At 36.4% G+C, this 27374-nt stretch overlaps 2 protein-coding genes across 2 annotated transcripts in view; one reads left to right on the top strand and one right to left on the bottom strand.

The window, feature by feature from the left end:
• Positions 1 to 12981: 12981 nt before the first annotated feature.
• LOC127964215 (apelin receptor A-like) lies at positions 12982 to 15094 on the top strand. Its single transcript, XM_052564357.1, has one exon. It carries the CDS (start codon positions 13159 to 13161, stop codon positions 14242 to 14244), a length of 1086 nt encoding a protein of 361 aa, XP_052420317.1. The 5' UTR covers positions 12982 to 13158; the 3' UTR covers positions 14245 to 15094.
• An 8801-nt stretch (positions 15095 to 23895) lies between these two features.
• The window catches only part of LOC127964059 (calcium release-activated calcium channel protein 1), a 7085-nt gene continuing 3606 nt past the window's right edge, over positions 23896 to 27374 (bottom strand). The window contains exon 2 of the mRNA XM_052564206.1: positions 23896 to 26536. Within this exon, the coding sequence (XP_052420166.1) occupies positions 25961 to 26536 (576 nt within the window). The 3' untranslated portion in view covers positions 23896 to 25960. The remainder of the gene's footprint in view (positions 26537 to 27374) is intronic.

Below are 27374 nucleotides of genomic sequence, written 5' to 3'. Positions count from 1 at the left end.
ATGCATCCGTTTCAGCACAGTATTTATAATAAAGCAACAAATATTGTCTTATTAGCAATCATCTATGTTGTTGGATTTCTTTTTTTCTCATAAACAGAAAAATACCATACAAAACTGATGTGTCAATGAAAGGGCAATCTCAGAGCAAGGTGAAGAGCAAGGTGAAGCAGAACAGAAACAGAGGTTGCGAGTTTCAGCAAGTCTGTTCTTGTTGTTTGCTGAGAGCTTCTTTAAGAGCTCAAGTCAGTTCTTCTTTCACTCACCTGTCACAGGGAATCTTTTTCATCCATCAGTAAAGTCTTTTTATCACATTCTTTGTCTCCCACCCTCTGTCTTTTGATTTTTTGAGACCACCAGGCCTAGTCATGGACCATTAAATGCTTACTTGGATTACAGGACACAAAGCACAGAGCAGCACACAAATCCACACACAAACAAATGCACAAAGGATGGTCAAGAGGAAATGATGTTGTTTGTTACCCCTTTATGAAGCCATGCATGGGGCTTCCCAATTACTTCAGGGTTTTTTTTCGATCCCCTAAAACTACACCTAACCCTAACAGAAAATGTTCAATACATCTTCATTAAAACATTATTTGATATATTTATTAAGCCCTTTTTTCCTCACACACTCTTAGAAAGAAAAAGTACAAAAGCAGTCACTGGGGCAGTACCTTTTCAAAAAGTACACTTTTGTGCCTAAATGGTCCATTTTAGTAGCTAAAGTGTACATATTAGTACCTAACAGGTACAAAATGTTCCTTTTAAAAAGATTCTTTACCTTTTTATGGATTGTTGGTTGATCCCAACAAAAGTTAGTTAGGGTTAGTACTTTTTTTTATTTTTTGAATAACAGTGTGCAGCAGCATACTAGAGAAGTATGTATTTTGTGTTTATATGATAAAAAAAATAAAAAATAAAATGTTTAAATAATGTTTTCAACCAAAACATATCACAAAAAGAGGTTTGTTTTGGTTTTAAAGTGTCCCAAATGTGCCCAAGTTTGGACACTGTACACATTATTCAGTCAAACTCCCGGCTAAGAAATAATCTGTTTGTAATCAAACAAAAAAGGCTTACAGAGGTCTGTGTGTGTGTGTTGATGGGTGTACTGCAGCTGTCAGTGTTTAGAAGATGGAGGTCAGCTGCTTGGCTGTTAGTGTGTGTGTGTGTGTGTGTGTGTGTGTGTGTGTGTGTGTGTGTGTGTGTGGACCCCTTTCCTTTTTCCCTCCCTGACTTCATATCAACCTTTCTAGGGACATTTCTTCAGTTTGTTAACCCTGACCTTTAGTGACCCTAAGCTCTAATGCTAATACCGACTGGTGGTCTGCGAGTGTCTAAAGAAAGGATCCAGTGCAAATATTTTCACACAGCAACCAGTTATTTGTGTGCATTATGAGAGACACACACATGGCTTTGACATTGGCTTTGAGCCCATGTGCCATCGTTAAAGAGCAGTTTGTCAGTGCTTACCAGCAGCAGGCAGACGTAAACATGAAGGTCTGTCTAAAGTGCTCCAAAAGAGTAACCTCTGTCTGTTTTAGAGCACCATAGAGTCCAATAATAGCCTGTTACAGACCATAACTTGGCCTTTGAGTGTGTATGTGTCAGTGGTCCCATTTAGTCACTTTAGACATTCTTAAAATATATGAATGCCATTGTTTTAAATAATAACATATAAACCAAGTATGTATTTGTACTTTAAGCAAAACATTGGCACATATAAAGTCACATATTACATTTTTTTCCAACCACATTTCAATGCTGAAGATCATCAGGCGCCAGCTGGAAGGATATGACATTACTTTTGGACAAAGTACCAAGTAACATAGTAACTGTAGGTAAAAAAAAAAAAAAAAAAAATGGACTAAAGTTGCAATTTTGACAGATAAACTAGCATTTTATGAGATAAAGTTGCAATTACCCGAGGCGGATACTTGTGCATACTTTTTAAAATGTCCATCAAAAAACTCCTGGGCCCTATTATAATGTATCTGTATTTTTCCCTTTACCACATCCCATTGGTTTGGTATGATAATAGCCATAACCTTTTAGCCTTTAATGAAAGTGTGTGTATGTGTGTGTGCTGTAATCTTCTATAAATAATGATGGTAATATTAGAATCAGCTGCTGAGATGGAAATGCTGAAGAACTCTGTCGTCCTTTGTGGAAAAGAAATATGCTTAACAGTATTCGGTGTATATTAGTAGTATACAACAAACCTTAAAAGTATATTTGAAAATAATGTAATGTAATGTAAATGAAACTAAATAAAAGGCCCCTTAAATGTACAAAAATAGAGTTTGTTTCTTAAGATAATTTTTTTCAGACACACTTAAGTCTTATTTAAGTGGATCAAAAAAGCATTGTAAAATTGAGAAAATTGCATTTAATATACTTTTATACTATAATACATTCAGTGCACATTTAAGTATATTATTTTAAAGTAAAGTATTTCTGTAATAAGCAGTCATTTCAAAAGTATGCTAATGTATGCTTCAATTTCACAAAGGCTGTTTAAGGCCTTTGACCGCTAAAGAAGGAGAGCGCAAGCAAGGAAGAGAAAGAAAGAGAGCTTGAGTAGACTGGCAGTTTTCTGAGAAGGAATGTGATTTGTGCCAGTTCTTGATTGGTTCTGGCTGCAGCACTTGATTAAAAGACCAACATGAAGATAAGGAAGTTTAGAGCGAACATACACAAGCACACAGGCACATGTACATAAACACAGCTACCGGCTGTCAGTGTCTGCATGGTCTCACAGATTGTTTGTTGTGTTTTACTGACTGCCCACAGAGCGCTAAGACCTCCAGGACACACACACGTGCAAAGAGACAACACACTCCTAATAATTCACATGCTTGCACACGTCTGTTAACAATAAGAGCAGAAGCCTTTGTACTCAACAACAGGATGATGATTGTGCCTCTTACGGGAGCAAAACAGACGGTCATCAGAACTACAACAATGAGGCCTTTAACAAAACATGCTCATTAATCATAGGACAGACAAGCCATAAATAATAGTGTCTTCTCATACAGGATTGAGATTAAATGTCAAATTATTGTGTACAGAGATAATTCATCCTAAAATGGAAATTCTGTCATCATTTACCCACCAGTAAATCTTGCATTAATTTGTTTCTTCTGTTTGTCATCCAGACCAAGAAACAATGACAAGTAAATAAATAAATAAATAAACAAACAAACATTTTTGTGTATTTCACAGAAGAAATAAAAATATTCAGGGGTGTGTTTCATTAAACTGGTTCCATCGTTACCAATACAGTTTAATGGAACTCACGACCATTTTGCTAACGATGCTTTTGGGAAACACAGCCCCGGTTGGGAGTGTGGGAAATTATAACAGAATTATGCTTATTTTTGGCTAAACTATTCTTTTCATGAATTTGAAAAAAGGTAACTTTCCCGCAGGCTCACAAATACACTCATATACGGAAGCTTGTTTTTTTGCCACAGGACTTAAAAAATAGAAATTAAATTTTTTTTTTTTATCTCATAGTTCTCAGAATTGCAAGAAACAAATTCAGAAATACAAGATATGAAGTTCTTAGACTTTTTTTTAACAGATCTGCCATGGAATAAAACAAAATAAAAAAATTAAAGAAGAAAAAATTTGACTATATCCCACAGTTCAGATTAGTTTTCTTCTAAATTGTGATATAAACTCATAATCAGTAGAAAAAAATTCAGAACTGTGAGATAAAAAGTCGAAAAATACCCTTTTTTTATCCCATGTCTGTAATGGATCATTTGGTGATCATTTGGTGATCAAGTGTTTGTGTTTAACATTCAGTGTGGTTTACAGCTACAGTAAAATCTCTGGAATAGAAACACAGCTATCTGGTGAAACAGGGAATGCGATGTTAAAAATCCACCTGTCACTCAATCTGTGACACCTCTGCCTCTCAGCGGGACGCCACTATGGGGGTCTAACAAAGCACACACTCACAAGGACAGAATTAGTTTAAAAGTGGCTGCTCAATAACAGCCACATTTGGGTCACTGTAAACCATATGGTAATAGAGGTTTTGACAGAGTGTAAAAACAGTCTGGGCCCTTAACAGAAACAGCCCTTCAGGGGCTCATGAATGGCACACACATACATATTTAGAACATTTTCGGTGGGAACACAATCCAAAGTTACAAAGCACCCCTCTCTCCAGGGAAAACTTGTCTGGCAAGTCAGAAATCTAATCTACAAATACAAGGGAACGTTCTTATCATTCTGTTTGAATAAGGGCCATAATATATTCTGCTTAGCATTGTGTTTCTAATGAATGCATAATTTATATTTTTTCAGGTGCTATATTTTGTAGGCTGAAAATATTGCTAAAGTATTCTGAGATTTCATGATTCATTTCTCGTTTTTCCTAATGTTCTAATTTAAACTATTACACTGTTCTTAGTTAAACTCTTCATAATATTAAATATATATATGTATGACATAAATTTGCTTTTATCAAAAGATTTTGTACTTTTACTTTTAATATTGTATTTATCTGTATTTCTTTGGGAATTTTCTATGAAACTCACTAAAAATGGTGGAGGATTTTGAAGCAATTTTCTCTCAGAAATCTCTACTATATTCCACACGTAATTACAAAAAACTACAATTAACACATTGAATTAAACATGAAATGTTTAAACAGAATAACAGAAATAGCATTTTCTTTTGTAAAGCACACTCCCGTAATATTGGTTTTATTTACAACATATTCTTTTTTTCTTGTCACACCCTAAACATCACATGGTGCACAAATATGAGGCCTACGAAAAAAAAAAAAAAAAAAAAAAAAGATTTCCAGCATAATTGTTTTGGTGAAAGCTGAATTTTCTACATTTTGTAGATCAAATACAAAGCAAATGAATATTAATGCAATGCAGTTTGGTATTTGCTAGAAGTTAGTCATTTTGGACCATATGACCTGCTGCATTCAGCCTTTACATTCTATCAGGTTTGACACAAAAAAAAAATTTTTTTGGGAAGAAGCATGTGGGTTAGTAATTGTTTTCAATAATTTTAGTTTGTTATTTATTACAAGGCACATAAAATCATAAGCTATGACTTTAAGCATATGACTAAACTTAATGTGACAAGTTTGAAGCACTGTACTGATTGCTCTCCACTAATTTGAATACTATGTGGAATGCATATGGTGAGAGATTTTGGGTCTGAGGTAACATATGATTTCATAAAGCTTTAGCAATAAATAATTTAAAGGAAATTATTAAAAATATGTATAGCAATTATCTCTAAACTTTCAGCAAAAACACACCATTTCCTGAGAATGACATGTGATGTATTTAATGACACTGAACACTATAACAAGCAATAACTCTAACTTAACTTGTGAAAACTGGTCTGAATTAGTTCTCTGTTTACTCTTGTACTGTGCTCCGTCTTTCTTTTCACACAATCTGTCCAGTGGGTAAAACCGATTTGTGTGTGTGTGTGTGTGTGTGTGTGTGTGTGTGTGTCTTAGGTAAAGCTGTAGAGAAGCTTTTGTTTTCTGCAGGATTTGGGTCCAGATGTGTCCAAATTCCTCTCAGGCCCCCAGGAAAGAGGTAACCAGATAGGCAGTAAGCTTTATCCTCATGTTTTAAATGTGCAGTGGTGTGAATGCACATTGTGTGTGTGTGTGTGCATCTGTGTGTGATTGAGTATTTATGTGTTTCATTCTTCTCTAATCCTGCTCAGTATCCATTCCTGCCTCTCATCACCTTTATCTTCTACCTCTGTTATTCCTCTGCTCCTTGTTTTTCCTTCCCGTGTTTTCCACCCTTTTCCTCCCTCTCTCCCTCCTTCCCACCATCACCACTTCTTCCTGATCCACTGCCCAAGGGCTCCATATAAAGGCTGGTTATACAAATAATGATTAAAGAAGGCACTTCCTGTTAATTCAGAGATGTGTTGCTTAGCAACATCGGGAGACTGAAAAACAGCAGCACCAGCTTGTCTTCTGCTTCTCAAGACCTTTAACACTCAGTTTGTTTGGGGTCTGAGAGACCTCAGGGCTGTTTTAATAGCTTGAAAGTGGTACTTAACAACCATCAGGTTGAAACATATGATATAACTATCAATAAAAAATAATATAAACAAAACATCCTACATGAAAAATTACGTTTCACTTGAAAATGACAAATTAAAGGGTTAAATGTTGTAAACCGGACAATTTTGGTTCCCATTGACTTCCATTGTATTTAAAAATACAAAATATAACTTATAACAGTGCACAACAGTGAGGGACCATGCACTCATTTTAGGGTGAACTATCCCTTTTAATGAACTTGAAGGAAACAAACAAAAATATAATTTTGAAATTATTATATTGCTATTATTTATACATGTAATTAACATGTAAATTAAAGTCTCTTGAAAATTAATCTCAATAGAACATCTTCTGTGTGTGTGTGTGTGTGTGTGTGTGTGCATGCATGGTGGGATACAAGTGGGCGTTTTAACCTTGCAGTGCACATATAAGTTTGGACCAAAGAAAACATTATGTTCTATTAAACCCTTAAAAGACCTATATCTGGGCCTGCTTTATCAGCAAAACCTTCCATAACAACAACTCTAAATGTTATTTATGTTGAAGGAGACCCCACAAAAACACCAGCATCTTCCATTATCCTGAGTCCAGAGCGCTTCCTGCTTTGCTTGCTGCTTTATCCATTCTGGGGACGAAGGGCAAGGGAGAGAGCTGGGGTCAGAGGTCACTAAGCCCTCAGTGCAAGCAGGGAAACACCTTGTAAACCCTCTTTGTTCCCGATTCATATTTAGAGAGAGTGTTTATGATGTAGAATGGTTATAGATTATCCGGTTAAAGATAATATGAGATATAAGACAGAAAGACATTCCCAGATGACAATAGACAATGGTTAAATATTAGAAGAAGAAAAAAAATCTAGAGACATTAGTAATATAGTTATTAGTAGTATATGAGTAATAAAAAAAAAATATGATATTAAAATATAAAAATTATTTATGCAATTATAAATATATGAGAGTAAATGTATTCATGTCACCTCTGAGCTGCATTAAACTGTCTATTTAAATCCATCTAAATGTGACTTTAGATGCGGCTTCTGCGCCACCTCTGCAGTGCAAAATTGATCCGGCTGATAATGAATTTGACGGGATAATGCACACATTTAATAAAATTTGCCCTTATTAAGTGGGCAAATACTGTATATCCCCTTAATGGAAATTCAAAAATGATTGTCACTAGTGTATATTTATAGTGTTCTATCCAGCCTCTCATAGAGAATGTATGGATAATGGTGTAATTTACAGTACCTCCCTGCTGCACCCTGCTATCACTGTACAATATTACACACAGTAGAAACAGGAACCAGCAATCATCAATTGTTTGATGAAATAGCTTCCTCCATAACAATGGTCTTAGTTGATCCAGTGCTCCACATTCACACAGGTGTGTACTGTGTGCGGCCACTTGAGGACAAGTCTGTCAGCTCTTTGCATTTGTTCATGCACCATCATGTGTGTCCATTCAAGATGACCTATTTATGAGCCACATAATTTATGGATGATTCTCAGGAAATAGTGCCATTTGTGTCTTACGTGTGTGTCGCCCTATTTCCTACTACTGATATATTTAGCAGAATACAGAAATCAGTCAGGATACTTCAAATCCTTTTGGTGTGCAGAAAGGACAGAAAAGGATATTATTGTCAAAGAGCACAAGCTTCTAAATTGTGGTTTAGTTTCACTGACCTCCAACCCCATAACATTCACCCCTCTAACATACTGGATGTAACTGTTAGCACCAAACATATTAAAAAAAAAAACAATCATTTGTCAATTATAATGCATAAATAATGGCAATGTACAGTAGAACTGATTACATGTACTCAGATATTGTTACTTTTTGAAACTGCAACCACATTTTTGGATTTGGATAATGGAAATGGTTTTTGAAAAAACTATATTCAATCATATTTGTTGAGAGACAACATAAAACGTGGATAATAAAATAAAGAAATGCTTCAAACTCATCCATCTGAGCAGAATGGCCCAGTTTCATACTCAAACCAGTCTTTTTCGCATGCATAAAAAAACATGAGGCATGTTTTGCCATAAGGGAAATCCACATGGCATTTTCATTATGGCCTGAGATTTAAGGGTGAGAAACCACTAAAAGTAACACTATTTTAAAAGTCCCTTGGCTATGTCCAGGTGAGCGTGTGTGTTATCAGACTCATCAGCCAGGGCAGTCTCAGGGTAAAGAGTCAAAGAGTCAGACGCCTGCCCGCAGGCGCCATATTTCAAGCATGCCTTCAGTAATGAGCTGGGCTGGACCGACTCAGAGCTACAGAATGGCAACCCACTTAAGAGGAGGTGAAAAAACACATTCATTGACAGAACAAGTTGTTGCTATCCTCCAGTATGTAATTACTGAGCACACACGAGGAGAGCGAGGGGGTGAACAGAAACATGTTTTGAGGGATTTCAAAGATTCCCAGGACAACATCAAATCAGAAATGAATGCTAACATGCTAAGCTAAAAGGCAAACAAATAAACAGGATTGCCTTTTCAATCTCAATGAATTAGCTTACAGGCCTAAATCAACAGAAAGCTGGTGATCCAAGTGTGTGTGTGTGTGTGTGAGGACAGAAGTGGGGTGTTGAGTGGCACATGGGTGTGATATCGTCTGAGGAGCTGCCATGGTGTTTAGCATACCCATATGAACACGTGGGATTCTGCTTTTACAACAGAGAGTCCAAACAACCAATACACAACATATTGTCCACTAGATATAGGGAACAGCCTCTTGAAACTCACAATCCTTCCCCTACATTGCCTGAAGCGCATATGATGACACACAACAGCACAAGATCACACACCCCTTGTGTGATTTGTGGGGTTTGAAGTTCCACAAATCAAGTCGTGAGATCAAATCTGACATGTTAGGAGTCTGACAGCTGTATACTTCCCCAAATTACAGCTCACACCCCTCTCGTAGCTTTACCTCAGCTGGCTTCAGCCCGAGCTAGACTGCTTGGTCTGTATGTGAATGTAAGTGTGTATGCATTCAGACACGTGCGCACGTGTGTGTGTGCTTGTGTGTTTAAATGAAATATGGCAACTCTGGGAATGAAGGACCACTCTACACTCTTAAAAATAAAGGTGCTTCACGATGCCATAGAATAACCTTTTTTTTTTTTTGTCTAAATAGTTCAATAATGTACCAGAACCTTTTTGTTTCACAAAAGGTTCTTTGTGGCCAAAGAAGTTTCTTCAGATTATAAAAAAGGTGAAAAAGAGATGGTAACCTGCTATTTAGCAGCAGTGCAGTCAGCTGGACAGGGCAAAAAACAACACAGCTGCTATAGGTCTCACACATACACACACTCACTGACAGACAAAGTTACTATTTCTTGTGTGGTCTTACTCTTCACAGCTCACAACAATGATCATGCAACTTGCATTCAGTTTAATTGCATTTTTGCCAGAACAATACTATTTCCGTGCAAAAGTTTTATTCAGCAAGGATGCACTGAAGTTTATATTCAGCAAAAAATCATAAAAAATATTTATTTGGATTTTTCACACAATATTTAGTTGCAGAATGGTTTCAACATTTATATTAAAGATATGTTTCTTTAGCACCAAATCATCATATTATAATGGCATCTGAAGACTGGATTAATGATGCATCATGACAGTTTGTATGCTTCATATGCTTTACTTTTATATCCAATTCAAACTTTTCTTTAACCTTTGACCTCTAAACCCCAAATTGCCCCCTCTCTTGTTTGGCTTCACAAGTCATGAACGATTACAGTATTATCAATGTGATAAAATGTCCATGAGTCAATCACACTCAAACAAAGCTTTCACTAAAAAAGTTTGATTTGTTAGAACAAAGAGCTTTTAGTGAAGATCTCAAATTCATCTGTCTAATCTCCCAATTAGAGGTGTGTGCTGAGTGTTTGAAAGTCATCTGGCTAATCTGACCATCTGCTTCTTATCAGCGTCTCTTTTATTTTTTAAATGTGTGGATTTATTTATTTATCTAAAGGATCTATTAGAGCAGCAGGCAGCCACATCTCTCCACAGTCAATCAGATAGCAGCCTACCAACCTCTGGCTATGTGTGTGTGTGTGTGTGTGTGCTCTTGTTTTTGTGACATATCAGGACACAACTCTGTATAATGACATGGGTATGACACAGGTATTACAAGGAGAGGGTGACTTATGAGGACATAACCCATGTCCCCATTTTTTCAAAACTTTTATAAATCATACATAATTATTTTTTTTGAGAAAGTAAAAATGCTCAAAGTTTTGTCAGTGTGTTGTCTTGTTAGAAAGGCACTAGAGGGCGCAGTCTCATCTGAGGGCCTGACAGCTTGATTTAAGCAGGAAACTGTCTGTTGTTTTTGCCAGGCTGTCTGCTGTCTGCTGTGTGTGTGTGGAGTGTTTAAGTTTCTCCCGATATGAAGGACTGAGGTCCAACAAAAACAACATGCAGAGGAAGGGGTGAGGGGCAGACTGGGCCAGGGCAAAGGATTATTGGGGCTTGAAGAGCAACCTAGTCACCTCACGTGCACAGCAGCAGCTCCTCACTGACTTTATGCAAACATAAAACTGATACGATAATTTATGGCAACAAGTAATATTTCAACAAATACAAATAGCGTAAGTAATAATGTCAAAATATGAACCATGAATTTGGTTATTATAGCTTGCCTTTAAAGTACTTTTTGAGTGAGGCAGTGAATGCATTTTTAACAGGTGCTTTGAGGAGTATTCAAGACACTTCCCACAAGGAATCTGATTTAGTAACATGTGATGAGCATTTTTAGTATACTATTTTAAAAATAAAGGTTGCAAAAGGCAGGTTTTGCAGAGATGCCATAGAAGCTTCCTGGAACCATCAATGCCAAAAAATAACATTTATTTTAATTAATTATGACTGTCAATCTGTGTGATATATCAACATTAATTTCTTTCAAATAACCAAGACCACCTGCAAGTTTTTGGTTAGTATTTGTCAAAGTGAGTACTGAGTCTAAATCTTGAGATGTTTACGAACCGAAAAAAATAAAGATCATACCACAGATGCAGTGTTCTAGAAAGCTCTGATGCCAAAAGATTGTATTCTCATGGACATGTGCAGACAGTATCCTCACAATAAAAGGTGAACATCCATTTATTCAAATGTATGGTTTGCCATAAGTGCCACTATTCACACATTGTATATCTAATCTGATGCATTTAAACAAATTGGTCAGAGGTGCATTACTTGTTGTCTTCACATTAGTCCTCAGTGTTAGTCACACATTTACTTCACACTCTCAGTGATATATAAGCTATACTTCATATTATTCCTTCAAAATGGTTACAATCCTGTAGCACTTAAGTATAGAAGACACTGGCTCAGTAAAGATCTGCAGATGATCTCATCAGTGTTGTGGAGAGTGACACTCTGACGAGTTTTGATTAATGGATTGACTCACACTGATCCCCCTAAATGTGATTGCACATTAATTTAAGGAGTTCAGTGTGTAAAACAAGATTTGTATGTGTAAACGGTGATGAAGGTATGAAAACCGATTTAACAGAGAGCTCATGAAAACTTCTCAGATGTAAAAGTTAGGTGTAGCCTATATTTTTCCTGTTTGTTTTGAATGTGAATTGCTCTCTATTCATCCTAAGCTATTTCGCTTTAACTGCCTTCTTTCCCATGTGCTAAAAATTTGGGTGTAACGCGTGAACAGCGCGTCCTTAAGAAACTCGTTAATGTCAAATGCGTCGTTTCCTTTTGTTTTTTGTTTATTTTACGAGTTTGTGTCTGCTATTATCATGCAAATAAATGCAAGAAAGTGAGAATTAAATTCACACATATCCAAATCCTTTGCGGACATGTGATCTAATCACTAAAGACTCATAAGCGCTTTCTACGGAACCGAAGAATGTATTTTTATTAGACTCGCTGAATTAATTGGATTCCACGATACATCCGAGGAGCTCCCCCGTTTAAAGGGGGACGAGGGTAAAACTTTAGTGCATAAATCAGTCATTTTCTCAGTAGTTCTCTTCTTCATATTAAAGAAGCTGCAGTGATGTGTTGCTGTGGAAGCAGAGTGTTTGAAGTGACTGAATGTCACCTTCATGTAATGTTTGAGTGAGAGGAAATCACAGAGCAATGCCTCTTTTAAATTATCACTTGGTCCCAGGATCTGGTTTCACTGGGAACCTGGCTGAAACCGGTTTAGGCTTGCAGGTTTAGTTTAATTTGTGCAAACAGTCAATTACCATCCAGTTTAAGCAATAATAAATAAATAAATAAATAAATAAAAGATACACTTACACTGTGATTCATAAAAAAAAAAAAAGAAAAACAGTAGGCTATCATTTAGACACTATAAGAATACAGTTCATATAGGCTGTTTTACTATAACACATCTTTTTACTATTATAGCATGTTTATTTCCATTAATTTAGCTCGCAATAATTTATGTCACACTCGATTTAATGAGATTTTTTCGATTTTTATTAGTAATTAAATGTTAAATGTTTCCAAAAAGTACAACGAAGTTTTACATAAAAACTTTGAGGAATCAATTAAACATAAGCTTATAATTTTAGAGAGATGAAAAAATATATACATTTAAAAATCCATTTAAATGATTGTTTCTTCTAATTTTTTATTTAAAAAAAGTTCCGTAAATGATACGTGACGCAAATACATTTTTGTAAGACAATTTAAGTTAAATCTAACTTGAAATACGAGCGGGCCATTACTTTTTCATTAAGAAGAAAAACAGAGTTAAGCTCACTTTGTTGACACACTCGCTCCTGCCGACTGCGTGGCCCGGAGGGGTTGGTGTGCCGTGGTGGGTGGGTGTGTGTGTGTGTGTGTGTGTATGGGGGCTGGAGATAAGAGGTCCGATATATGGGTCCAAAGGGAGGGGTGAGAAGTCTGGAGTTTAAAAAGACCGGGCGCATCTTTCCTTCACACAGACGCGCTTCAGCTTCCAGTGAGGGAAACTTACTATAGACTCTTGTTTCTGACAGAAAAATTCAAACATTCCCACTGAACTATAAAAACAATTAAGATAAAACTGAACAAGGAATCTGACGGACTCAAAACTGAAGCGCCTTCACCAAATGGAGCCAGCAACGCCGGAATACGTCGACTCATATGAGTACTATGACGATAACGAGACTGCGTGCGACTACTCAGAGTGGGAGCCGTCTTATTCTCTCATTCCCGTGCTGTACATGCTCATTTTCATCCTCGGTCTCTCCGGGAACGGCGTGGTTATCTTCACTGTCTGGCGTTCGAAATCCAAACGGCGCGCGGCAGACGTTTACATCGGCAACCTGGCGCTCGCGGACCTGACGTTCGTCATCACGCTGCCGCTGTGGGCTGTGTACACCGCGCTGGGTTACCACTGGCCGTTCGGCGTGGCCCTCTGCAAGATCAGCAGCTATGTGGTGCTCGTCAACATGTACGCAAGCGTCTTCTGCCTGACCTGCCTGAGTTTTGACCGCTACCTTGCCATCGTCCACTCTCTGTCCAGCGGGCGGCTCCGGTCCCGGGCCACCATGCTGGCGTCGCTGGGTGCCATCTGGTTCCTCTCGTGCCTGCTGGCTGTGCCAACTCTCCTGTTTCGCACTACGGTGCATGACGCCGTGAGCAACCGCACCACCTGTGCGATGGACTTCAGGCTGGTCACTCTCAATCGGCAACACGAATCCCTTTGGATTGCAGGTCTGAGCCTTTCGTCCTCCGCTCTTGGTTTTCTCCTGCCTTTCTTGGCCATGACTGTCTGCTACTGCTTCATCGGCTGCACGGTCACCCGGCATTTCAGCCACCTGCGCAAGGAAGACCAGAAGAAGCGTCGTCTGCTCAAGATCATCACTACCTTGGTGGTGGTTTTTGCTTTCTGCTGGACACCTTTCCATGTGCTGAAGAGCATGGATGCACTGTCATATCTAGACCTGGCGCCCACCTCGTGTGGCTTCCTAAACTTTCTACTTCTGGCTCATCCGTACGCCACGTGCCTGGCGTACGTCAACAGCTGCCTCAACCCGTTCCTCTATGCCTTCTTTGACCTGCGCTTCCGCTCGCAGTGCCTGTGTCTGCTGAACCTGAAGAAGGCCATGCATGGGCACATGAGCTCCATGTCTTCAACCCTCAGCGCCCAGACTCAAAAGTCAGAGGTGCAGTCGCTGGCCACCAAAGTGTGAGGGAACGAAATGAGAAGAACAGAGAACATGAAGAAAACAAACTTTGGGTTGAGGGGTCAAAAAGGTGGGAATCTACTGACGGCTGGTCCGTTCTGATGTGGTGAACTGATGGACTTATGATGGAGAACATATTGCTCCATGTTTGTAAATAACACTCATAGCTTTGTGTACTCTACTGTATTCATGAATGAATTGCTGGAATGATGTGACTTTGCGTGTATGCATGTGTGAATTTATGTTAGCTGACATCTATTCATCGACTTTGACACACTCAAACACACTTTTGACACACTCACACACAGAACTATTCAAGCAAATGGGTCAGTTTTCTCAAAAACATTCAAACTGACCACAACGATGCTGCACTGAGGATGAACTTGCTTGTGCTGCTGTAAGAGTGTGTGACTGTGAAGCGTATATACACTGGTGTAGAGATGCAAATTGTACAGTATTTTCATACTATTTTTTCCTGCTAATTTGCTATGTTCAGAAATGTGTTCAGTATTTTTAGCACTTGTTAAAGAGGAGATATAAAAATTATAATTTTTTGTTAAACTCCCTGATGTGAATGTGTGTTTTTTGATCAGTGTGTGTGTGTGTGTGTGTGTGTGAGAGAGTGTGTGTTCCAGTGCAAAGGTAATGCTGGTTGATTAGATAGTATAAAGCGCAGACAGAGAGTTGGGGTTTGGAGGGGTGGGCAGACAGACAGATGGCTGGTGACAAAAAAAAAAGGAAGAAGAGGACAAATTTGGGGGTATAAATGGATTTATATTCATGAAATTCTGTTATATTTTTTGACATTTCTGTAACTAACTACTGCTACTGTATTAAATATGTTTCTTAAATACAATACTGTCGTAGCGTCATTACACATGATTATGGGTATGCATTTGGTGTGTTTAAAGCAAGTTACATTAATAGCCAATCCATCCATTTCCCAAACCACTTGTGAAAAAGAAGTGTGTTTAGAATTACATTGAATGTGCACCTGTAGTGTACTTCAAATCTTAAAAGCATATTTTAACTATATTTGCAAATAATATAACAATAAAGAAATAAAAGACCACTTAAGTGTACTTTACGTGCACTTTCATGACTGTTTCTTTAGTTTTTAGAAGTGCACTTTGTAAGTGTCAAGCTACTTTAAAGTTTTACTTTAAAGTACATTTTAAATCATTATGATTTAATAATATAATTTTGTGCTTTAAAGTACATTTGTTTGTATATGCTGAATATCTAAAGAACAGGTGAAGTGTTTGATTATAATGTAACTTTATGGCGTTATTCGATATTACATTGAAAATTATTTTTTTAATATATAATGATTACATATTATATACCAGTGCATTGATAGTACTGTATCAATATTATTTATTGTGTAAGTATGTTTTTGCATGTGTCAAAAACCCATAAAACTACTAAGGAAAATAAAATTAATAAAAATACTTCTGGAAACCACAGATGGAATAAAATGTTTAGTGAATATTAAAAAAATATATATATATATCTTGAAATAAATTATTAGAAACTAAGGTAAAGTGTGGGATGATCCACCCGTTAAAGACCCATCTTACAGGACTGGAACACACACACACACACACATACACACACACACACACACACACAAATGACATGGTCTAATTAATAGTGACACTGTGAGGCCCCTATGACTCCAGAAGAACAAAGCAGGATTGGACACATATCTGTTTGAAACTATGTGTAGGCATTTTGGGGAAAGTGAAAAATAATTTTTTAAAAGATGACCGTTAAAGAAGGGGGAAAGGGACGCCAAACACACACACACATACACACACACACACACACATATGAGGAGCTCAACCAGTAACAACTGAATTGACATAACCAATAGGTTGCAGACACTTTAAGATCAAAGAGAACAAAGAAACAGACAGAGAAACAGAGAATGAAGAACTTGAGCACTCACTAAAGCCCCTCGTGATATACAGAGTTCCCATGATAAATTTGGGCAGATTGTTTTTGGGCAGACTGTCTGATATACGCACCGTCTGGAACAGAGATATAATGAGGTAATCTCATTAACTGGATAAACCGGACCAATGATGTAATCTCCAAAAAACATAACAAACCCTAGAAGCCCAATGTGCTTTTTTTCCACAAAAAGCTAAGCAGTTATTTGACATTTCTGTGACAATTTATTGTAACAGTAATAGTATAAAGCAAATTACGATTTATTAAAGTAGATTTACATTTAATCAATGATTTTATTCACAGCAATAAAAAAGAGGAACATCAAAACAATTTATCTTAAGAATAAACAATATTTGCAGTGCACAATGCCAAGTTTTAAGTGTAAGCTAGAGTTTTACACAAGATTAATGTAAAATGCGTATACAGTTCTCTAAATGCAGAGAAATATTTTAAGTTGAATAAGTAATAACTTTAAAAAAATATATATATTTTTTAAATGTTAAATGTAAATGATTATGTGTTAGAGGGTCTCCGTTTCAATCAGTTTTAATGGGAATCTCATGTTTCAGGGTCTTTGTGCCAAACATAACAAACCAAGCGTTCAGAAAGGCATTTCAAATGAAAAGGAACATGCTCATTTCATCCTGCCAATCACAACACACCTTTCCTCACTCCTTCGATAAGTCTTACATCATCCCTTCACCCCCCCAACTGCACCTGCACTTCATTCATTAGGTCCAAGGCTAAAAAGGTCTTATGCTTCTGCCCATGGAGACTACAAGACAAACCAGTGAAACAAACCATCTTCCCATAGAATAAGCAATATGAATGTGTGGAAATGAGAAAAGTATTTGATAAATTATGCGATACTGGGAATTTGGGTGATTTTGCAGATGCTATTTGGTCAAATGCAGAAATGTAATCCCACTCAAGCAGCTTCTCTGTGAAAACAGCAGCAGGTGCTGAGCTATAGTGTTGGAGTGTATAGCCAGAGCTGTTATAAACCATTAACCTTGACACAAAGTAGATTATGATATGGATGCATGTATGTTTCCCAGCTGCTAACCTTCATATAAAGAGCAGAAGTGCATACCCTCTGTCATCACTACTCACCCTCGCTAACATGCCCCAGTCCTCGACAGGTGTGTTTCCTCACTGGTTTTTGCAGTCACTTGGGCATCTCGTGTCATGCCTGCAAACTCACACTGAACAACTGTCCAAATGCACCGCAATGCACAGACCCCAAGAGAATCAGTGCACTTTATCTGACCATATTCTCATTGCTGAAAAAAAAAATGTAACTGGATAAAATCACACGTGATCCAATGTCATTCAATTTAGGTGTGCCTATCAAAATGTTTCCTACATGTTCCTATTTTTGCTTCATAGTCAAAAAAAAAAAAAAAAAAAAAAATCTCTTAAAGGATTCTTTAAATCTCATAATCATAGCTTTATCACAACTTTTTGTCTTATAGTTTTATATTTGTGAACACAGTTTAAACACTTTACTTTTCATTAATGTGATTTAACTTTTCTAAAGTCACTTTATTTGCTATAATGTGACTTCTCACAACGGACCTTTATATACTGTGTATATATATATATATATATATATATATATATATATATATATATATATATATATATATATATATATATATATATATATATACTTTTTTTTTTTACATATATAATTCTATATTCATTCAAGTTTTATTGTCAGGCCTAATGCTTATCTCATCCTAACTTGTCTGACAGACAGACAAACTGCTCTCATCACGTACCCGCACCAACTCACATATACAGAACACAGACAGACAGAGTGCGAAGTTAGTAATGAAATTGGCCTGGCCTAAGTGAACACCAGACCAGACTTGACAATGGAGCCTCTCATCTATCAAAACACAGAGGCCATCTTTGAGCAGAGCTTTGCTGAAGGACACACAGTCACACAGGAGAACATCCTCAGGAGATAAAACAACGTCAGGAGAGTCGTGGTGTCTCCCATTACTGTGCGATGAAGCACAGAGCTCGCTGAGAATGTGTAACACATTAGCTCCTGGATTTGCTTTGCGTGTGAGAATTACACAACTGTTTATATGACAGACGAGAGTGATGTCTACACTGGGAATTTTCTATCGTGGTTTTCCCAGATAAATCACATATCGCGTTTGGCATCAGATCAAGTCTCTAAACTGAGCCAGATGGGTCTTATTCCAGTATTTTTGATATTGCAGGTTCATTATTTGTGTTTAGTCAAAATATCATTATTTTGGCCTCTCTCAGATTTTTTCTCATCTATGGATAAAGTTTAAACTTCCTTCCATTCTGAAACCACCCTGTCTGCCATCATATGTTCCATTATTCATGATTTCATAATTTCTGTTTATACCTTGAAACTCTCATGAAACCACTTTTCTCTCATCTCCTCTTTGTTCACTCCTGTGAGGTTTGGGCTCTTTTGAAGTTTAATGTGATTTCTCCTCCTCCTCTGTTTAGGCAGTAATGAGCTCTGGGAGTAAAAGAAAAAGTATTAGCCTAAGGATAAACATTTCACTAAAGAGAGGTTATTCACAAACAATGTATATATTTAGGATTAGTGCCCATCCACTACTAAAGCCAATTTCAGATCCTTAAAAGATGAAAGATTTGACTCTCTGGATTTGTTGTGAATAATTCATTGAATTTAATTATTATTAGAAAATGTTATTTTAAACAACTTGACCAAAAGACCAGAGGTGATATCAGAGGTGAAAAAATGTAAAAAATAAAAATAAAAAAAATAAAAACCTGTCTACGCCTGTCTAATTGAGGAGACAAGCAATACACACAGCTGATATTAATGATCCTCTTACACAATGTCAAAACCAAAGTAAAAGCATATTGTTGAATGTGTATATCTTTATCATTCCCAGTGACCACCCCCAGAGAGGACCAAACCTGTCCCTGTGTGAATTCACATCAGACAAAGACTAAAGTGGCCCCTCCATTCAAGTGCTGACAAAAGTTAACTAGATTTGTATACACTGACTTTCATTCAAGTTCAGTGTTGTTTTCCAAGCAACATTTGATGGGCTCATTGTATGTGTCTGTATGTTTGGACAATAAAAGATAATATATAGCACCAGCAAGCCAAACAATAGCAGAGCACTATGACCATTCGCTCATGTGTTGCATGGAAGAGTAAAAAAATAAAACATACAGTTCGGGATGACATAAACGGAGATAGGATTTTTGTAATATTGTAATATTTGTATGCAAGAGCTTTATTGAACAGTGGAAAGTTGGCCTGGTACAATAATGAACAATTCTTAGCCACACAACAGACGAGCCTCGTAAAAGAAAGTGAGGAACAGTAAATAACTAAGCACAAGCATACAGAGAGCGGAGGAAGTGATGTTTTTCTGTTAACTGACAAAAACTGATGAAATGTTTCTTCATTTATTTAAGCAATAAGAAATTACATCTGGAAAATGTGTAGACAATTTCCACAACAGGATATTATGGAGGCTAAAGTTATGCATCATCTTCCAATGAAGTTAGAGGAAGCACTGATAAGTTAAGACAGATGTTTTTTAAAAAAGAATAATCTCGATGCCTCATAATATTGCAATATTGCTCCAAGTAGTATCATTTTATTTATTAAAGTACTTTGTGTTTTTACTAGTTATTTTAGAAACATTTTCGGTAACACTTTAGAATAAGTTTCCATTAGTTAATGTTAGTTAACTACTTTCGTTAACATGAACTAAGCAAGAATAATCCTTCTACAGCATTTATAAGTCTTAGTTCATGTTCATTTCAACATTTACTAATGCATTATTTAAATCAAAAGTTGTGCTTGTTAACATTAGTTAATGCACTGTGAATTACCATGAACTAACAATGAATAACTGTATTTTCATTAACTAACATTAACGAAGATGAATAAATACAGTAATAAATGTATTATTCATTGTTTGTTCATGTTAATTAATACATTAACTAACATTAACTAATGGAACCTTATTCTAAAGTGTTACCACATTTTCCATTGTTACAGATTTAAAGAACAGTGTAACCTACATTTAATTTCTAAAAAAGAAATTAAAAAGCATATCTTTGATCAAATAAAATGCTTGTTTTTTATGCCACATTTCTAAAGTTTAATTATTTGACATTTTAAAAATAACTTTGCAAAAATAGTTTGCATCTTTATGTTAAACTGCATGTGTATGTCTTCATTTTTAAAAGGCCATATTATTACAAACTTGATTGTAATTGATTTGGAATTTGTACCTTTTTAAATGATTTAACAATGCTGATTATGATGGTGGCCGGAAATATTAACTTTTTTACTTTTTGTATGTACATGCATGTATGTATTTACACAATATACACGATATAAAAACCATATGAGCTTCCAAGAAGATGTTTCTGGGCTGTGTGTGTGCATACGTGTGTCTGTGTTTGAGATAAGACCAGGACGGGTGAGTCTCGGACTGCCCTGAGAGCAGGCAGGTCTTCCTCTCACATTGTGCTTCTCAATGGATTAAACATGCTGTTTCCCCAGGATGCTGCAACTGGGTCAGGATTTGACCACTTGAGGTTAATGTGCAAGAAATGCACACGCAGCACTACTGCAATCATTCACAACACGTTCATAATTCCACCATGCACCCACGATGAGGAGTAAACAAATCTGCAACAAGTATGAATAATTGTTATGAAACAATATTACAAAAGATTGCACATAAGGTATATAAACCCCAGTCTGTCTGTCTGTCTTTCACTGGAGGGAGATGTGGCTGCATCCGATGGTGATTTTGGCGGGAGGATGTCGTGTGTTTATATGAGTGAGTCTGTATGAGTGGCCAGCTGGACTGGCACTGAGAGCAGAATCATCTAGCTCTCTAACGGACAGCCAGGGATGAGCGGCCCGCACAATGCCATCCTCTCACGAGCACCTAAACGGCCTCTTTGTAGCTCCAGGTGGAAGGATGAGTCGTCTCTGCATCCAGATCCGGCCTTGCAAACTCCAACACACACTCGCTCACATACAGGTGTTCAAACAGAATAAAATTTGTGCTATTGCATTCCTCTGGTCTCCTCTTGTTTGCTAACAAAAACTGGGTCAACACCTTTATTAAACTCTTGCACGAAATAAACATTTAAAAGTTATGTTTTAACAAAGATGCATCAGAACATTCTGGGCTCCCCAAAAACATTGTTAAAATAACCTTTTTGTGTGTGTGTGTGTGTGTGTGTGTGAATAAAGATTTGTATCATTCTTAAGAGCTTTTCCACTATAAAGAAACATTTGTTAAATGAAAGATTTTATGGATGTTAAAGGCTCTTCATGGAACTATAACAGATGTCAGTAAAGAACCTTCATTTTTAACAGTGTAGATAAAGAGTATGGGTGTATATTTTATTAATATTGCAATATTTTCAAGCCAGGAATCACCAAGAGTCCATTTTTTTTTCACATCTAATTTTAAGAAATTTAAACTTTTAATTATTTAAAACTGATCATGTATCATTGAACTAATAATATTGACCAGTTTATCTGAGCGAAATCTCAAAAAGAGTAAAGAATAGAATTATAAAAAACATCTAGTCTAATGCAAATTAAAAAGAAGTCAAAGATTTTGATATAACTGTAATATTATATTACAAAATAATTCTAATATTACTAATATCTAATATTATTCTATCATGGCACAGATATTAATAAAGTACAATAGCAGATAATATATAAAAAAAACAAATTAAAAAAAAAACAATGACAGCCTTAATGAAATTTTAAATTTTGGGGACAGATTTGTAGCAAGAAGTGAGACAAATCTGAAGATTTGTATATCTGTGGAGAAAGAAAAAAGAAAAATATTATATTTATATTAAAATAACATAAGTATATGTCAGGGGTTTTCAGTCTTTAAATACAACAGACCCCCAAATATGATCCTGGTGTATAAGGGACCCCCACACTTATTATTTGGAAAATATTTAGTTTCTATAATTGTGCATTATTATTATTATTATTATTATTATTATTATTATTATTATTATTATTATTATTATTATTATTATTATTTTACTTTGTTACTGTACTCTTAGATTAATTAACCCCCAGCACTCACTTGCAGTCCCATGGGGGTCCATGGACCCCAGTTTGAAAACCCCTGGCCTATGGAATATCCCCATTTAAATAAGAGTGTGTGTTTGTGTTTTCTTGGTCTGTTGAAATTCAGTCAAAACCACCACCACACAACACTGCATCCACACTGACTGGAGATCTTTCGCAGTCTTGTACCCTCCACTTCTCACCTCTCTTTCTTCACCTCTCACCTAGCAGACATCTCTTTCCCTTCACACACACACAAATAGACACACACTTCTGTCTCATCTGGCCATTGCTGTGAATTCCCTGCCTGCAACAACAAACCACCATTCCCCACTTCCTCCTGACAGGTGCTCCCAATGAAAAGACCTCCAGTGTGAGAGATACATGGCACCCCATCAAAGCTACAGAGAGACGGGAAGTGAGCAGAAACAGAGCAAGAGAGAGAGAGAGAGAGAGAGAGAGAGAGAGAATGAAAGGGGCAGAGAGAGATGACCCTCTTTGAATGTCTTGAGAAGCAAAGCAGCATACCAACACAGTCACGCTTAAGATAACAGAGACATCACTGATCACCCTGAGCATCGTTTCAGGGTCGATACACAAGCGAGCAAACACAATGAAGCAAGTCATGAACCCCGGCTCACCTGCACCTCCAGCAGAAAGACCCAGACGATCAGACAGCAGCCAAAGAATAAGCTAAATGCCCATCATTTCACTGTAGAAGTGTCACACATATAGCATGACAGCAGCACAAGGCTCTTGGAAACAAATACTTCTGATTAATATCCATGAAACATAGGAATAGATGTTGCAGCTAGCTATGAAGTTTCTTGAGGTATGTTTTCCAGCTTTCCTAATCAGCTGTAGTTCAAATACACCAGGTGGTGTAACTCTTTTGGGGGGCTTGCTCTTTATGAACCTGGTCAACACTGCCATCTGCTGATGAAAGCAATGCGTTACACGTTCTGGCCTATTTCATAATCTGTCGACTTTCATCATGTACAACATTCTTTTTTATATGCCTTTAATTAATGTTGAAAGCGAAGCAGTGTTAATTTAGCATAAATTTTACTATTTAATGTCTATAGTTTTAATTACTTACACACGCACACACACACACACATTCAACAAAACTCGGTAGAACGGCATTTGATATGTTTTGTCTTCCTGAATAATTTTCCAGCAATCACTGATATCTTTAATCTTTGTTCTCCTTCATAGTTTCAGTAAGTGTAATCACAGCATTATCTCCCTGCAATTATAAAAAAAAGATATATATAATTATGTATTACGGATGTTGGAGAAAGAAAGAGGTGTTTATAACTGTAGATGTTCAGTTATCTTCCTCCAGGGGGCGCACGGAACTCTTCAAATCCACGGAAAACTTCAAATCCATCACTGCGCTTTACTTAAAATACTGTTACTGATAATGGACATTTTGCCCCATAAAGAGTGAATGTAATGTGACACAAGATTTAAAACAGCATTTGGAATATATTTTTCTTTACATTGTTTGAAACAGTTAGCATACTGGAAGAAAAATAAAACAAAATTCTACTACCTCTTAAAACGGTTCTTACACAAGAAACAGTCAGCACTTTTTTCACTTACACATTTTTATTTGGCAAATTCACATTTCCTACTTGACAAATATTCTGACAAAAAAGTACCATAAAATAAAACATCATCTCCCAACTCTAGTATCTTATAAAATCAAGGAATATGAAAATAAGGTTTCATTTAACCTTTATTAACTCGGGATATTAATAAGTTTACAAAGAATAGCAGCCTGGATGCTCTAAGGGTAAAATTTTATCTATATATAAAATATGAAAACAATGCACTGACTTCTTTTCTTTATAAACTGTCACAACATCTGAGGTACTTTCCTTTGAAATGACACTGAAACAAAAAGTGTCTCCCAGTAAAACACTACCAGCAAAATATATCTATTTATAAAAATTGTAAATAGTACCTTGTTGTCACAAGGGCAAAAACTGACTTTTCTATGATGTTCTATCAAACAAGTCAATTAGCAACTGTTGTAATATCAGAAGATATATGACACAAACAAGTTGTCCGGAAAAAAATAGAAAAATTTAAATATCTTCCAAATAGTCTAAAAAAAATGACTGCTTATATTTTATTTCATTATAACTTTACAGTAGGTGTGCAAAATACCTATTAAAGATATTACTTTTAATACAAGATTATATATGTAAACAAATTATACCAGTATAATTCAAAAGCTGTTTTAAAATATATGTTGTTAAAGTCAACATTTTGCATTCACACAACAAACAAAGAAAAAAAAAACTACAATATTTATAATATATTTATAATATACATTTGTAACCTTTCTGCAAGATATAGCTTACAGAAAGCATTATTTCTGGACTCAATGGTTTAAACAGAAGCAATGCCAATATGTTTTCATATGCCCTGAGCACATAAATGATTGACATAAATCCACCTGAACATACAAATTGACTGGATCACAAAATATCTTTTACTAAAATTCCAGCAATTTTTAAAAAGTGGGTTTTAAGAAATGGGTCTACAGAATGTTATACCAAATGTTATTTTCAATGACACTTGCACCCATATGACACTTTGTCACTTAAGAGGTTCTAATTGCACAATGTCAAAAAAATATTTAGACTATATGCAGTTAAACTGAACAAAAAAGAAAATGAACTGATGATCATAACACTTTCTATGCAATTGGGTGTAATAATTTGGCCTATCAGTATATGGAAATACTGAACTGAAACAATAAACTGCTCTGCCCTATTCAATCAACTACCCAATCAGATTGTTTTGTTTTGTTTTGTTTTTTTTTAAGGCCTAAATCTTTATAATTTTGCTTTTGATATATTTTCTAAGCTTTATTATTAAAAAAATAATCTTTATTATTTTGCTTTTGATACATTTTCTAAGCTGTAAGCATCCAAAGTCACTAAAACAAAGTGAAACATTGAGCAAAGCAAGGAAATGAGGGAATCAAAACATTATATTTTATTTTTAAAGTTATTTTATCCTAAATTTGAATAAATTCAGTGAGGCCAATCATCGTATTACGTAATATTTTCCTTTAAATTAATGTTCTTATTCAATAACAGTTCTTATTTTTAATGCGATTATGCACTATTTATTATAAAAGATGATCTAAAATTAATGTGCCCTCAAGTGCCTCAAGTTAAAATATCTTCCCCTCCCTCTTGAAACAACTACTCATCTCTTTTCTGATGATGTAAGAAATTCCCGTTAAACAAAATCAAGTCTCACCCTACATTTTTTCTTGTACGAAAAACCGTTTGACTCATATATATATACGTCACAATAGGGAAGAAAAGGCTATCGCGACTTCCAATGCATGCCAAATTTAAACCATCCTGTAACTGTAAGAAAAACTATTTTTAAACTGCATTTTTTATCTCTTATTTGTGCGCAAACAGAAGATTTGAATAGCAGTTAAAATTTCTGATTTCCCATCTATATAAATGTTTGTATGTACACTAAAAAAATCTAACGTGAAAAACATCACAATACTGTGATACTACCATATTGCAGAAGCCCTGATTCCCATCATATAGTGTCTAATAATGACAACAGTCCATATTTTGTTTGGTACGAGATCAAGGGCTCATCTAAGTGCATCAACTACGCCAAATGTGCTGAAGAGGACAGGTTGGACATGTCTCCCCTGTGATCCAGTTGGTTTTGCATCTGTGTGATTTTGGCCAGAACCTCCAACTCCTGATGCTGCCGCTCCGTTTTGTGGCTGACCAGCGAACGGTAAAAATGCACTGCGAAAACAATGAACACCAAGGCAAAGGGCACCATGATGACGGTAGAGGTGATCGCTGCAGCTTCTCCTGGGCTTACTAGAGATACAGTTACATTCTCTGTCGGGGGATATTTAACTTTACTCTTCAGAGGGAGGAACTTCACCCAGCACAGCAGAACCACCTCGGCAAGAAAGAGGAGGGTGCCTATGACGGTGGAGAAGGCCCAGGCCAGCTCGATGTGGCGGTGCATGCGCTCGTGTGGCGATTCCTTTATGGAGTTGAGGTTGTGGACGTTGCTCACGGCCTCCAGGTTGGGCAGGATACATGTGCTGATCATCAAGGCAAAGAGATGGACGGCCACCAGCACTGTTGTGCAGGCACTGAAAGCAATCAATAAGCCAGGAGGGTATTCATGATCATCCTCCAGCTGGACCTCCACCATCGCCACCTGAGAACACATTCATTGGTAACATAAGATTAAAAAAGAAAAGAAAATCATTGGTCACCTCAATTAACACGTTTCAGAAACTGGTTTTTATGTGAGATTGACGCACTTACAAAAGAGGGTAGAATGAAGTAAACATTTAAATAACTAAATTGAGAAAAACATGCTCCTTTGATGAAGTTACTTTACTGAAAAATACTCCTATGTGAATTTGTGTGTTGTAAGATGAAAATTCTAAGCTTCCTATCACTGTTTATAAATCCTGTACAATAGGTTTAAATCCATCCAAGGTTAAAAAACATTGTCATTTTTTCAAAATATCATTTTAAAATTACCTCAATTCTCAGAGATCCCCAAACGGTTCGCGCGAAGCTGTTCAAAAGATTCAGTTTCCTTAAACCCCACCTTTTGGTAGCATACTGTGTTCTGATTGGTCAACTAACATAGTCAGGTTTGATTGGTTGTTCCGCACACACCTCCACGGTAAACTATGCGTTAGCATCTGTTTGGGGTGAATTATGTCTTATTCCTCTCACCGCGAAACAAACAGTAAAATAAAAATAAAAAACAGACATCACGTTGTTTTCATATGGATTACTTTATCACAGAATATCTATTTTCGGCAGCACTTGTTTAGTTTTAAAGTAGAAATGTCAAACTTTCTATAGATATCTCTCTCGTGTCTCTTCGCTGAGTATTCACGGAGTTACACTTCATTTTAATGACGTGTTTGTACATGACGATCAGCGCAGACAAAGGCTGCAGACAGCACACATACTGATAAGACGCACGGGAGAAAACAAACACATAACTTCATAATCATACTTCGCGTTGTGATTCG

Source organism: Carassius gibelio, chromosome B8 (genome assembly GCF_023724105.1).
Source record: "Carassius gibelio isolate Cgi1373 ecotype wild population from Czech Republic chromosome B8, carGib1.2-hapl.c, whole genome shotgun sequence".
In the NCBI taxonomy this organism is placed as follows: Eukaryota; Metazoa; Chordata; class Actinopteri; order Cypriniformes; family Cyprinidae; genus Carassius; species Carassius gibelio.
This window is presented reverse-complemented; position numbering and strand designations above follow the sequence as displayed.